The 12,426-nt window shown below is 37.5% G+C and overlaps 1 protein-coding gene across 1 annotated transcript; it reads right to left on the reverse strand.

Moving 5' to 3' along the window:
• Positions 1 to 701: 701 nt before the first annotated feature.
• Positions 702 to 10,445, reverse strand: lhcgr (luteinizing hormone/choriogonadotropin receptor). The gene is made up of 11 exons (XM_015010109.2): positions 10,235 to 10,445; positions 7,747 to 7,818; positions 7,412 to 7,486; positions 7,244 to 7,318; positions 6,532 to 6,606; positions 6,325 to 6,402; positions 6,184 to 6,252; positions 5,938 to 6,012; positions 4,937 to 5,122; positions 3,654 to 3,722; positions 702 to 2,917 (listed from the first exon to the last, which is right to left on the reverse strand). The coding sequence occupies exons 1-11, from the start codon at positions 10,387 to 10,389 to the stop codon at positions 1,708 to 1,710; spliced, it is 2,139 nt and encodes a 712-aa protein (XP_014865595.1). The 5' UTR covers positions 10,390 to 10,445; the 3' UTR covers positions 702 to 1,707.
• Positions 10,446 to 12,426: the final 1,981 nt, after the last annotated feature.

A 12,426-nucleotide genomic window follows, 5' to 3' on the forward strand; every position in this document is an offset into this window, starting at 1 on the left:
TATTTTCGTAATTATTGTCACGTTAAAACAAACCTTATTATTAGACATGGCACATTTGCATTTAGCTCTCCTGAGTCAACAATTTGGAGAATCACATTTTGTTCAAGAGCTGCAACTCTTCCAAAACTTTGAGAGACGTGTCTCCCAAAACTTTCAAAATGGCTTCAGCTGAGTCACACTACACAGGGATTGCCTGAGCTCGCCACTTTAGGTGTGGACTTTGACTAGGCCATTCTATCACATGAATACTTTGATTCAAATTGTGTCATTGTATCTCCAGCTGGATGTATATAGTTGTTTTTCTGCTGGAAGGTGATCCTTCACCCAGATATCAGTCTTTTCTTTCAAGATTGTTCTGTATAAAGTTTTGTCTACTTTCTCGTCGTCTCTAATAACTTTTTGTCAAAAAAAACCAAGTACCTAAAAGCTGCACTTAAGTGAAAGTAGCACTACTTCAACATATTTACTCAAGTAAAAGTAAAAAGCAGTCATTCAAGAAATTAATCGAGTAAGAGTAAAAACGTATTTGGTAAAAAGGCTACTCAAGTACTGAGTAGCTGACCAAAAGAACAATCATTTAATATTTAAGTTACATCACCAAAATATAAAGTCATGTGGAAATTTTGGTATTTCAAAGATCAGAATGAAAATAATGCATATAAATAACAAAATTACAAAACAACAAAATCAGGCAAAATAAACATTTTTCCAAATCAGTTTATTTTCAATATAAAACTTACAGAACTTTAACAGACACTGCAGATGCTGATGTCAGGTGAATTTTTAATTAAAATAATCAAAATTACTGGTAGGGTATCCAGAAATTTTAGTCAGGCATGAGTAGCAGTAATTCATAATACTGCTACTCTATTGTTCTATTTCTCAAGTAATAGTTCAACATAGTACTTGGAAAAGGTTTTTTTTGTTTTTTCAAAAGGTTACTCAAGTAAATGTAACTAGTTACCACCTAACTTTGTCCCCACAAAATGATGCTGCCACCACCATGCTTCACAGTAAGATCAGTTTTGTTCTCATATCATCAGAGGATATTCTTCCTCATGTGAATCCCCCGTTTTCTGTGGAAATCTGTTGTGGATTTCTGCAGCTCCTCCAGTCTTACCCCAGCTCTGTCAGTTTTCGCTTAGTTTTCTGAAATGAATAACTGAAGCCTTCACACAACAGGTGTCTTTATACTGACATTAACTTCCACGCTACTGGACTCTGTCACTTAGCTGACTTCTCAGTGCACTGGATTTTACTTAGCGGTATGAAAGTAGAGGGGGACGGAAAACAAATGCAAGTTATACTTTTGAGATTTTTACTGGTAAAACTATAAAACCCAGTTATTTACTTCTTTGTGTTCATTTATCAGATAAAATCCTGACAAATTTAGAAAATCTCTGAGGGGTTTAAATACCTTTGCAAGGCATTGCAGATGTGATAAACGAGAAGGTTCATAAATAATGAACTGCTGGTATTTCATTGTAAACTTGCATGGTTTCTGATCTGACAGAGAAGAAATGTATCATGTGTCAGAGGATTACATTCATGTTTTAAATGGTAACCTATAAAAATGGTAAGTCTTTAACAGTGGAGCGTCATATATAGAGTTATGACAACAAGTAAGGAATCCCATTAAAAACTAAACATTCCCCAACCAACCCCCAGTGATCCTTCATGTCCAAATATTTTTGTCCCTTTCTGTCTTCAGGTTATCTCCTGCTCATCCTTAGGTTGCAGATCCTGATGTGATATGGGAGCCATGTTCACTCCAGTCTGTGCTTCTTTATTATTGGATCTCAAGTTGCTATTCATTGCATTTTCGGAGCAGCAGGCCTTCAAATGATAAATGTTGGCCTTGCTTTTACGGCATCCCATTGCGTTCATGAGCTGGTAGGCGTCCTTTCTGAAGGCCTTGGTGAAAATAGCATACAGGAAGGGGTTGGCGCACGAGTTGATGGGGAAGAAAAGGACCAACAGAATCTTGGAGTTGGTGACGGTGATGAGAGGAAACTTAAAGGCGGCAGAAATAGCAAAGAAGCAGATGGGCGCCATGCAGAGGAAGTCGGTGAAGATGAGCACAGCCATTCGTTTTGCTATCCTGGTGTCCGAACTTCTTTCAGGGACCTCAGGGTTCTTCACAGCCAAGTAAATAAGCACATAGCAAACGCACACGACGATGAAGGCCCCCACATTGAGGAGCAGGATGATGATGATGAAAGTCTGCGCTAGGGGGGTTTCTATGTCCATGGGTAAGCACATGCTGACTTTGGTGTAGCTGCTGATGCCAACCAGCGGCAGCATCCCCATGCCCAGACACAGAAACCAACCCGCTGCCATTATACCCGCAGCCTTTGTCAAGACCAGATGGCGCTTTACATGCAGAGCATTGGTGATGGTGTGCCAGCGCTCCAAAGTGATGGTGGACAACGTGTAGACCGACAGCTCGCCGCCAAACACAGACAGGAAGCCTGCAGCGCTACAGCCAGGCCCGGTTTGCCACTCGATGGCGTGTTGACTGTAATGACCACGAGTCCTCAGGTCTACCGTAGCGATCACCAGAAGATAGACACCGATGCAGAGGTCAGCAAAGGCCAGGTGGCACATGAGGAAGCGAGGCACGGTTAGCTTGTTTCGGCTGATAAAGAAAACCAGCAGCACCATCAGGTTGCCTGTGATAGCGAGTATATTGATGAACCAAATAGCAACTCTGAGAAAACTGAACCCAGAAAGGTCCTCACAGGGATTGAAGGCATCCTCTTCTGGCGTGCAGATGACTGAGTGGCAGAAGTCCACCCACTGAGAATAGAGGTCATCCACATCTTGAAAGGTGGTGTCTTGCAGGTCAGATTCAGAATAAAACGACCAGCCCCCAAGTGGAGGTGTGTCGCCTGTGCCACCGATAACCCTCTGAAATCTGTAAGAGACGCAAAAAGACAAGACACAGATAATAAAGACTCTAGACTCTATGTTTCTCTAAATTATTCATTTTTTCACATAGCATAGTATCTAAAAATATTTCCCCCAAAAAATGCAGATTGGGAAGCTGAAATATCGATCTCCAATGCTACTTGTCGTTTCCAAAGCGTCCAAAGAAGCTCCATTTGATTTCCTTTTTGCTGATTGGTTGTACCCCACAGAGTGGAAATAAGAAAGACTGTAAATATTAGCTTCTGCAGTAGTGCTGGCACCCTTTACACTCTATAGATTAACGCATATTAAGGTTAAAATTCGCAGAGGGGTAGTTATTCAAGTATTTCAGTGATTTACATGTGGCTGTGGTCCCAAACCTCAGGGAATACCAGGAGTCCACTGTAGTTTCTCTACCCATAGCAAATACCTTACAGCACTATGTTTGACCCCCGTTTAATGAAATATATACTATGCAAAATAACTATTAATACTAACTACTATTTCATCACATTGTCAGGCTCAACTCTCCACAAAAGCAGATCCCTAACAAAAGCTCAGGGAATGTTAGCTGAACCTAACCTTTTCTCAGAGTTTTTTCTTTTAAGTTTCACAGAACATCCCTTGCAAGAATCCAAACCATTTCCTTAAATTGAATTTTCAGAAAGTTGATGACTTTTGGAAGGTAATACATAGAAACTGGTATGAACTATGAGTTCAGCATGAGCAGAAAAATATCTTACCTTGCTGATGGATTCCCTTCTTTACAAGATGTAGAAGAATTATCCCACGGAGCATTAGCTGAGAAGTCCCTAGAAAACCAGAATAAATTTATAATCTCATTTTACATATTTCTTGTTTTGAACTAAGAGTGTAAAAAAAATCCATCAAATTTAAAAATATGCAAAACAGAAAAAAAGATGATTTGAGATTGATTTTTTTTTCTCTTTTTTTGCAACGGCAACAAATCCTGTAAGCTCAGATGATCATTTGGTCTCTCATATAATATTGCAAAAGCTTCTTGATATCAGCTAAAGATATGCCAGGTCAAGTTTGGAGTGTTTTGATCATTTTTACAACAAAACAGCTTCAAACCATTGAATTCTGGGGATTTCTTCAAGTGCTAACCACAAACCTAGCTTAAAAAAGTTTTTGTATTTACATTTTTAAAGAAGTTTACATGAGAAATGTTGGCGGAAGAATCATCAGCTAACATCACTGCAAACAGACAGTGAAGAAAAAAGAGAGCTCACATCTATATTCACTTTCCTCCAAATAAATAATACAAATACAATTTAGACACAAAAAAAATCCAGTTTCTATCGCTCGCTCTCCTGACTTCTCAGCACAAAACTGGACAGGTGCAGTTTATGGCAGACCTTTCAACCCGAACAAGTAGGAAGGCTGTGTTCCTCTTCTGAGTCTTTACACGTTGTTTGTTTGGTGGAATGTGAAGAAAAACAGAATCTCAAAAATGGTTCCCATTCCTTTCTAACACACTTGTTTTCTTCCTGTTTAAGTTTTATTTTCTGATTTGTGCCATATATTCAGATTCAATCTTGAACTTAAACTTAAAACGTTGTCTGATTCTGCTGTTGTTAAAGTACTCATTCCGTAATTAGACCTTTTCTGTGTGTGATCATAGAGGGAAAGAAGACGAGGATGGAGCATTCTAACTTTCCACTATTAAACAGCCAATTTTCACGATTGGGGACAAAAGAAAGAAAACATTTCTACAATTTCTTGCAAAAGTATTCCAACTCAGTGAAATGTTCCACTCTTTTTGTTAAAACCAAAAAAAGTATCAACAAATGTTAATGAGATTTTATGCGAGAGACTCTAACAAGTTAGCGCATCATTGTTATATGTTAGAAATATCTGAAAAGTGTGGGCTCGATTTCTATTCAGCCCAGTTTACAGAAAGGTTTTCCACTTTTTAGGACAACAGCTCCTTACATAAAGCTACAATGGGTATGGATACATTTGAAGGGAACTTTATCCTTTCACAATTCACAGAGTAGGTCACCTGTGAGGGCTCCAGCTCAGAAGGGCACAACAGTGGCTATTGTAGGTGAGATGGGCCTCTCGGAGGCTGCCCATTCCATTCAGAGGAGGCAACCTTTTCAAACTGTACGCTGACTGAGCGAACAACACCAGAACCGACTCCAGTCCATGAGCAGGTAACCTTGTGAGAGCTGTTGCAGAAACATCCCTGTGAATTAACCAAGAAGAGTGTCACATGAGCAACCTTTTATTTTTGAACCTTTGCACGAGGAAACTGCCTTGTAAAAGTTCACAGCAGCAGTCAGCAAGCTCCTGCTACCAGCACTTGATATGTGGGTCATGACTCAGAAAACAGCCGAGTGATAAACTGGTTAAAGGTTTGTTATCTGAAGAGTGAGTGTGAATAATGTTTCTCTTCTTATGCCACCTGAGTAAAAGGGGACTTGTTATCCAAAATTTAAATTTTGCATGTTCTTGTACTTCGATTTGAATTTCTATTGCCTCAAAAAACATCTTCACCATTTTAAAAAAGACAAAAACACGTTTTTTGAAAACCTCCAGAATGTAACTCCCCGTTACCAAGCAACCCAAGTGGAGCTGCAGCACTTTTGGTCAGCTGGTTTTACCGCTGCATGGCTGCTGGAAAAAACAAGTGTTTTGTTGTCGATTTACCATCCAGATACTACTTGCAGCATTCTTGTGGGTTGTGCAGGAGACTCAACTTATGCTTTTCAAAGATATACTGTTCTATAATTGCCCATTTTCAAGTGCGATTGTAAACATTGAGTTGGGAGGGTGTGGCCAACAGCAGCTTGTTTGGATATAAAGTGACAAGACACCCTACAGTAGCTAATTGTGAAGAGACTTCACAATGGTGGAACTGATCAGAATAAAATCTTATTATCTAAGAATGATTTTGTGCAAAAAGTGTAATGAACTTGCTTTGTATAGCCCATAGACCTATCCTAACGTCTTCCAGGAAGCATAATAAGTCACCTTTAAAAAACACAAAGTATAACTTACAAGATCTCTGGACCAGTGGCTCCTTGAAAAGCATCTCTATGGATCATTTCAAGGTTTCGATTATTCTTCAGCACCCTACACAAGACAGCGTAAAGGACCAGTGAGCACATTTCTTACTGCCTGAGCAGAAATACCTAAAAAAAAGTATATATATATATATATATATATATATATATATATATATATATATATACTTTATATTTATATATATAAAGTATATATAAAAAGTAGGAATCTATTGAATACAGCTTATCTATCTTTGTCCCATTGAAGGCATGATTGTGTATTCCTCTGATACCATTGTTGTAGAGATTCCTGTAATAAACAGTGTATGTTAGAAAAAAAAAGATTTTCATTAAGTGATCATGAATGCAGAGGCACACTTACAATGTAGCATAACCCTCAGTCATTCCAGTGAAAGCGTTTGGAGGCACTTCAAGCAGATGAATGTTGTCGCATATTTCCCTGCAACAGAAGCAAAGTTCAGACTGGAACATTCTGTATCATTACAGACACTAACAGAACGTAGCTCTGTATTTCGCATGAGGTTAACAAATCATTGTTATGCTTGATTTTCATGTTATTGTGACTTACAGAATAAAGTCTGATTTGAAAGAAGTGATTGATGTAACATCAGGGAAGAGGGTTATCCCGGTGTTTAAGATGCTCCTACAATGATAAAGAAGACATAATGTTTCTGCAATAATTTTTGACTTTTTGTGTGAAGCAAAACATCAAAAAATGTCTCGTAACGTCGCCTTTTTCATAGTATGTGTAGTGCATTCTGCAAAACTATTCATACACAAGGAAACTCAAAGTGGGTTTTATTTGAGATACTTGTATTGTTATTAAGTTTTAGTAAATATGCACAGATTTCAACATTTTCTGCAAAGGAGAATGTGAGGAGTGTGGGGTTGTTTCCAGCCCAACTGAGACTGAATCTGGGTCCAATGGAAGCCATGTTTGTAAATATCTGCCCCACATTTTCTTCCAGAATCAAAAAGTTTATAATTCCAACCAGCTTCTCAATTTTTCTTGAAGAAATGCATCCCCACATCATGATTCTGCTGCCACTTTGGTTTTGGTTTTAAAGGACTGAAGCACACTTTTCAGTCTATACCTCAAAGATGCACTAATTTGTGTTAATTAAATTGCTAATAAAATACACTGAAGTTTGTGGTTGTAATGTGACATGTTAAAGTCAAATGGATGAGTACTTTCGCAATGTACAAGTAAATGAAATCTTACTTATTTAGGTTTAATTTTAAACCTGAACAGTTATGCATTTAAGTTCAAGTTCTCTTACAAGAGGCGAAGATTTGGTAGGTTGTTGAAGGCTCTTCTGTTGATATGCATCAGACTCCTTGCATTTTGAATTGAACTGTTCAGTCATGAGGAAAAAGAAGAGCAGCTGAGGTGCACTGCGGTGATCAGGACTGAAATTCACCCACAGCATCACAAAGACAGGACTTACATCTCAGAGAGGTTGAGAAGATTGCTAAATGCTAACGCTTCAATGGTTTCCAGGGTTACACTTTGAGCAATCGCACTGCAAATAACACAAACACAACATGATTAAGATGTTAGTTTAACTCAGTGTGGCCATAGTTGTTCAGTGCCAACTAAACGTGATCTCTAAAGCTGCAGGATAACTTATTCTAAAACAAAAAAAAGCAGACATTTAAAGCTAAAAACATGATGCATAATTAGCAATGCAGCACTTTCCCACTAAATTTCAAAAATATACAGTTCACATTTTAAATTCGTCTGATTATTGTTGGTGCACTAAAAGAAAAGACAGATACATACATCCTCTGAACTCCTCTCAAATCCTCAAAAGAATGGCTTGATATAGTTTTAAAAGAAAGGTGATAAAGAAACCTACAAGAGATGGAAGATGGCCATTAGATTATGATACAGTGACTCTTTAGCCAACAAATCACCTTGATTTAATGTCAATATAATTTCAGTAAATAAAAGCATAAAATGATCAGCTTTGACTCAGTGTAATAGGTATGTAGAGAATCATAAAGGACGTGAACCCTTTTCTAAATTTTTGCCATTTAAATTATTTATAGTACTATAAAACTTTTGCTTTTCCAGAATTAATCAGAATTATCATGAGCAAATAACTTTCATCAAATATAAAAGCAAGAAGTTTATATATATATATATATATATACTGCTCAAAAAAATAAAGGCAACACTCAAATAACACATCCTAGATCTGAATGAATGAAATATTCTCATTGAATACTTTGTTCTGTACAAAGTTGAATGTGCTGACAACAAAATCACACAAAAATCATCAATGGAAATCAAATTTATTAACCAATGGAGGCCTGGATTTGGAGCCACACACAAAATTAAAGTGAAATGTTCCCTTTATTTTTTTGAGCAGTATATATATATATATATATATATATATATTTTTTTTTTTTTTTTTTTTTTTTTCCAGGAATTGGAACAAATCATCTCGCTGTCTGCAGAGAAGTGAGTTTGACATAATCAGTACTTGAAAGTGTACTGACTAAGGAAGAACCCCATGCTGCAACCTCAACATCTAAAAGTTGCAGTTGCACAAAGGACAAGCTAAATTTCCTCTGGAGAAAAGAACTGTTCAATCTCATAAGACACAGACAAGGCATTTGACTACAATGTCATGAAGAATGTTTGGTGGAGAGAAGTGAGGTTTTCAAATGTAAAATCCCTGTAACTACTGTCCAGCTTGGTGGGAGCAGCATCACACTATTGGACTTATCTTGCTCCCAGGTGTATTAGTCGTTGCACAAATAATAAAAACACTTCAGCTTCAAACTCTTCAGCTTCACATGTGAAGCTGAAGAGTTTGAAACAGTGGGATCTTAAACTCTAATCGCCACCCGATTTTCTAACCACATGACCAGAAAATGATTTAAAGGGGAGCAGCAAAAGCAATTGAGGTGGATTAGCAGTGCTTGCCAACAACTGATGATGTTATCCAGGACATATTACTGTGGAATATTTCTCTGCTGCCCGGATATTGAGCTGTTAGCATGTCATGATAGTCATAAGACTGTCATACAGCAACAATCTTCAGTCAGAGGTGCCTACAGATTTGTTGTAAGACTGACTGCTACTGAAGAGCCTCTCTGCCCACAGTATCTCCATGCACAATGGTGCTTTGTGGATATGAGTTGTGACATTTAATTTCCAGTTGAGATAAATAAAACAGTTTTGATTTGAATGAGCTATTTTAAATCTGACACTGTGGACTTAGAAAATCCAATGTTGTGAATCCCATTTCTGCTTTTATCATTCTACAAATTTGTTTCTTGTCTCATCATTCCCTCCCGGCAACAACTAATTAGCCAAATATAAAAGTTTCTGTATGTGTGTGTGTGTGTGTGTGCGTGCGTGCGTGCATGCGTGCGTGCGTGCGTGCGTGTGTGTGTGCTTTAGGAGTGTTTTTGGCATCTGATCCAATCACGAAACTGCCAGCCTTGGTGTGCAGGCACTTATCAGCTCAGATTCAAGGTCCTGTGATTTATAAAAGCAGGGGTCAAGACTCCCCACCTTCAAGGTTCATCACAGTCTGGTAGGCTCGTCGGGGGAGCTCAGACATAGGATGAGAGGATGCTGTATGTGCATGACCTTGTGAGGCCAACTTGACATGTTCAGAAGTAATTAAGTTCAACACACATTGAGGTTCTTTTTGTTGATTGAAGCGACCATGAAGGTCTGTGCATATGTTTTTATTCAGCTGTTATTTAAATCCAAATTGTTCTTATTATGAACATAAACAATGTGTGGGAGGCAGCTGCACAGTTGCTATAAAGTCTTCTAGAACAAAGTTTAGACTATTGTTTACACAGTAAGATATCATCTGTGTGCTCATTATGATGGCCAATGGCAGTCTATGTAATGTATAAATGTCAGACAAATATTAGGTGTAATACAATAAATAATAATGTTTTTTTGTTTTGTTTTGTTTTTTCAAAATTAGGAACAGCCTTGCATCTTATTCGTAAGATTCCACAAGAACACATTGCTAAACATGGCAATGTTCACACATTATTCTGCCAGTTTTGTACAAAGAAAAAAAATCAACTAAAATTATTTCTTTGAAAACTGATAACAAACCACGTGAATGATGTTTGGCTCAAAATTAAACATTTTGTGCGTAATTACCTGCGGACTGATCTGGAAAGTAGCTTTATATGATTATGCAGCGCCTTAACATCACATGATTGTATTATACGCGGGCACATAGACGTGTTTTTATCGACTTTGACTCCATATGACAGTCTGTACTTACAGTCTTTTGTTCCGCTGGTCCTTTCCCGCCTCTGCTGTAAACTTGCATCTGATCGTCTCGGAGGAACATCGGCAGATCCTCGGGCAACTGAAACTTGTGCATTCATAAAAGAACGAGACTAACAAGAGCAGGAATACTGGGAGAGGCGTCCGCATCGCTGCTGGTGTCTGTGAAACGTCCGAACACCCAGAAGGTGGGCTGTCCACTCATCCCTCAGTGCGCATGGAGATATTTGCGCCTGTTGCTGTTAAAGCACATCGTCCTGGCGGCGCAAAGGGGGTTCGGAGCCACCTGAACTAACCAGGAGTTATCCAAAATGTGCAACTGTTACTGTTTTTACAGTAATGTACGGCATTATAAAATTGCGCATGCCTCTTTGAAGCATCGACCTGTCATTTTTGCGCAAATGAAATCCTTTGAATGAGTTATTATCTGAGATTCAGAAAAGTTTGCACTTCATTGAAAATCTGGGGCAGTTTGTGTCTGAAGAAATATGTAGCAAACTGGAGATACATTTTGGAGAAATTGTATATCCACAGAAAAATTATTCTTAATGTTTTGAAATAACGTTCTTGCAGGCATATTTACAAACAACCAACCAGTAACCTAATCTAGGGACAGCGTGACCTCAAAAGCTTCCCACAAGTATTTCTCTTTTGTTATTCACTTTATTGAATTTTGACACAAAAGATGTTTTGACAAATATTGCATTTAAAGAGAAGATTGCATTCTTGCTCAAAAGATAGAATATTTGAATAATGTAGTCTGAGCAACTGATTCAAAAAGGTTTCATAATGTAGTAAAACCTCATTTAATCAAATTTAATCAGTTTAATCATTTAATCAATTAATCAATATTCAATGTATTCAATGCATTATAATGAGACGATCAATATAATTGCATCTCATTATAATAGCTAATGATATAATGGTATTTCATTATATCATCTCATTATAGAAGAATGTTAAATGTTGATATAGCATCTTTTAGTAAAATATATAGTAAAAGATATAAGATATTTTATATCTTATATAAGATATCTTATAAGATATTATATCTTATATAAGATATCTTATATAAGATATCTTATAAGATATTATATCTTATATAAGATATCTTATATTTTATATAATATATCTTATATAAAAGATATATTTATATATAAGATAATATATACTGCTCAAAAAAATAAAGGGAACATTTCACTTTAATTTTGTGTGTGGCTCCAAATCCAGGCCTCCATTGGTTAATAAATTTGATTTCCATTGATGATTTTTGTGTGATTTTGTTGTCAGCACATTCAACTTTGTACAGAACAAAGTATTCAATGAGAATATTTCATTCATTCAGATCTAGGATGTGTTATTTGAGTGTTCCCTTTATTTTTTTGAGCAGTGTATATAAATGCTGATATAGCTACTTTTACTAAAATATGCTATATCAGCATTTATATAAGATAACATTCTTCTATGAGATGCTATAATGAAATATGCTATATCTCATTATAGCATCTCATTACAATGATTATAATAGTATCTCAAGTATCTCATTATAATGAGGAGATACGATCCCATTATAATGTGATACATCCATCCATCCATCCATCCATCCATCCATTTTCTTCCGCTTCATCTGGGGTCGGGTTGCAGGGGCAGCAGCTTCAGAACGGAGGCCCAGACTTCCCTCTCCCCAGCCACTTCTTCCATCTCCTTCAAGGGAACCCCAAGGCGTTCCCAGGCCAGCCGAGAAACATAGTTCCTCCAGCGTGTCCTGGGTCTTCCCCGGGGCTGCCTAAATGCCCGGAACACCTCACCCATGTCTCCTCTTCGGGCTGTGCCCTGCTGGGCTCCATGGGTAAAAGCCTGGCCACCAGGAGCTCGAAAATGTGCCCCACCTCCAGGCCTGGTTCCAGGGTGGGGCCCCGGTGATCTGCGTCCAGGCAAGGGAGCACCAAATTCAAAGTTGTTTTCCATCATGAGGAGAAAGAACTTGATGTATATTTAAAATTTGTCTATTAAATTAAAGATGTGGATTTTGTTTTTTGTTTGTTTTTTAAAGCATTGTATATCTAATTAAATGATTGTGACCTCTATTTTGTCCAATCTTATAAAAGTTGATTTTTAAATCCATTCATTTTCCATACCTATGTTAAAACATGACAAGGTCCCTGTGAGTGGGGAAATGTAAAGTAA

Source organism: Poecilia mexicana, unplaced genomic scaffold (assembly GCF_051168715.1).
Source record: "Poecilia mexicana isolate PSO_F unplaced genomic scaffold, ASM5116871v1 scaffold_15, whole genome shotgun sequence".
NCBI lineage: Eukaryota > Metazoa > Chordata > Actinopteri > Cyprinodontiformes > Poeciliidae > Poecilia > Poecilia mexicana.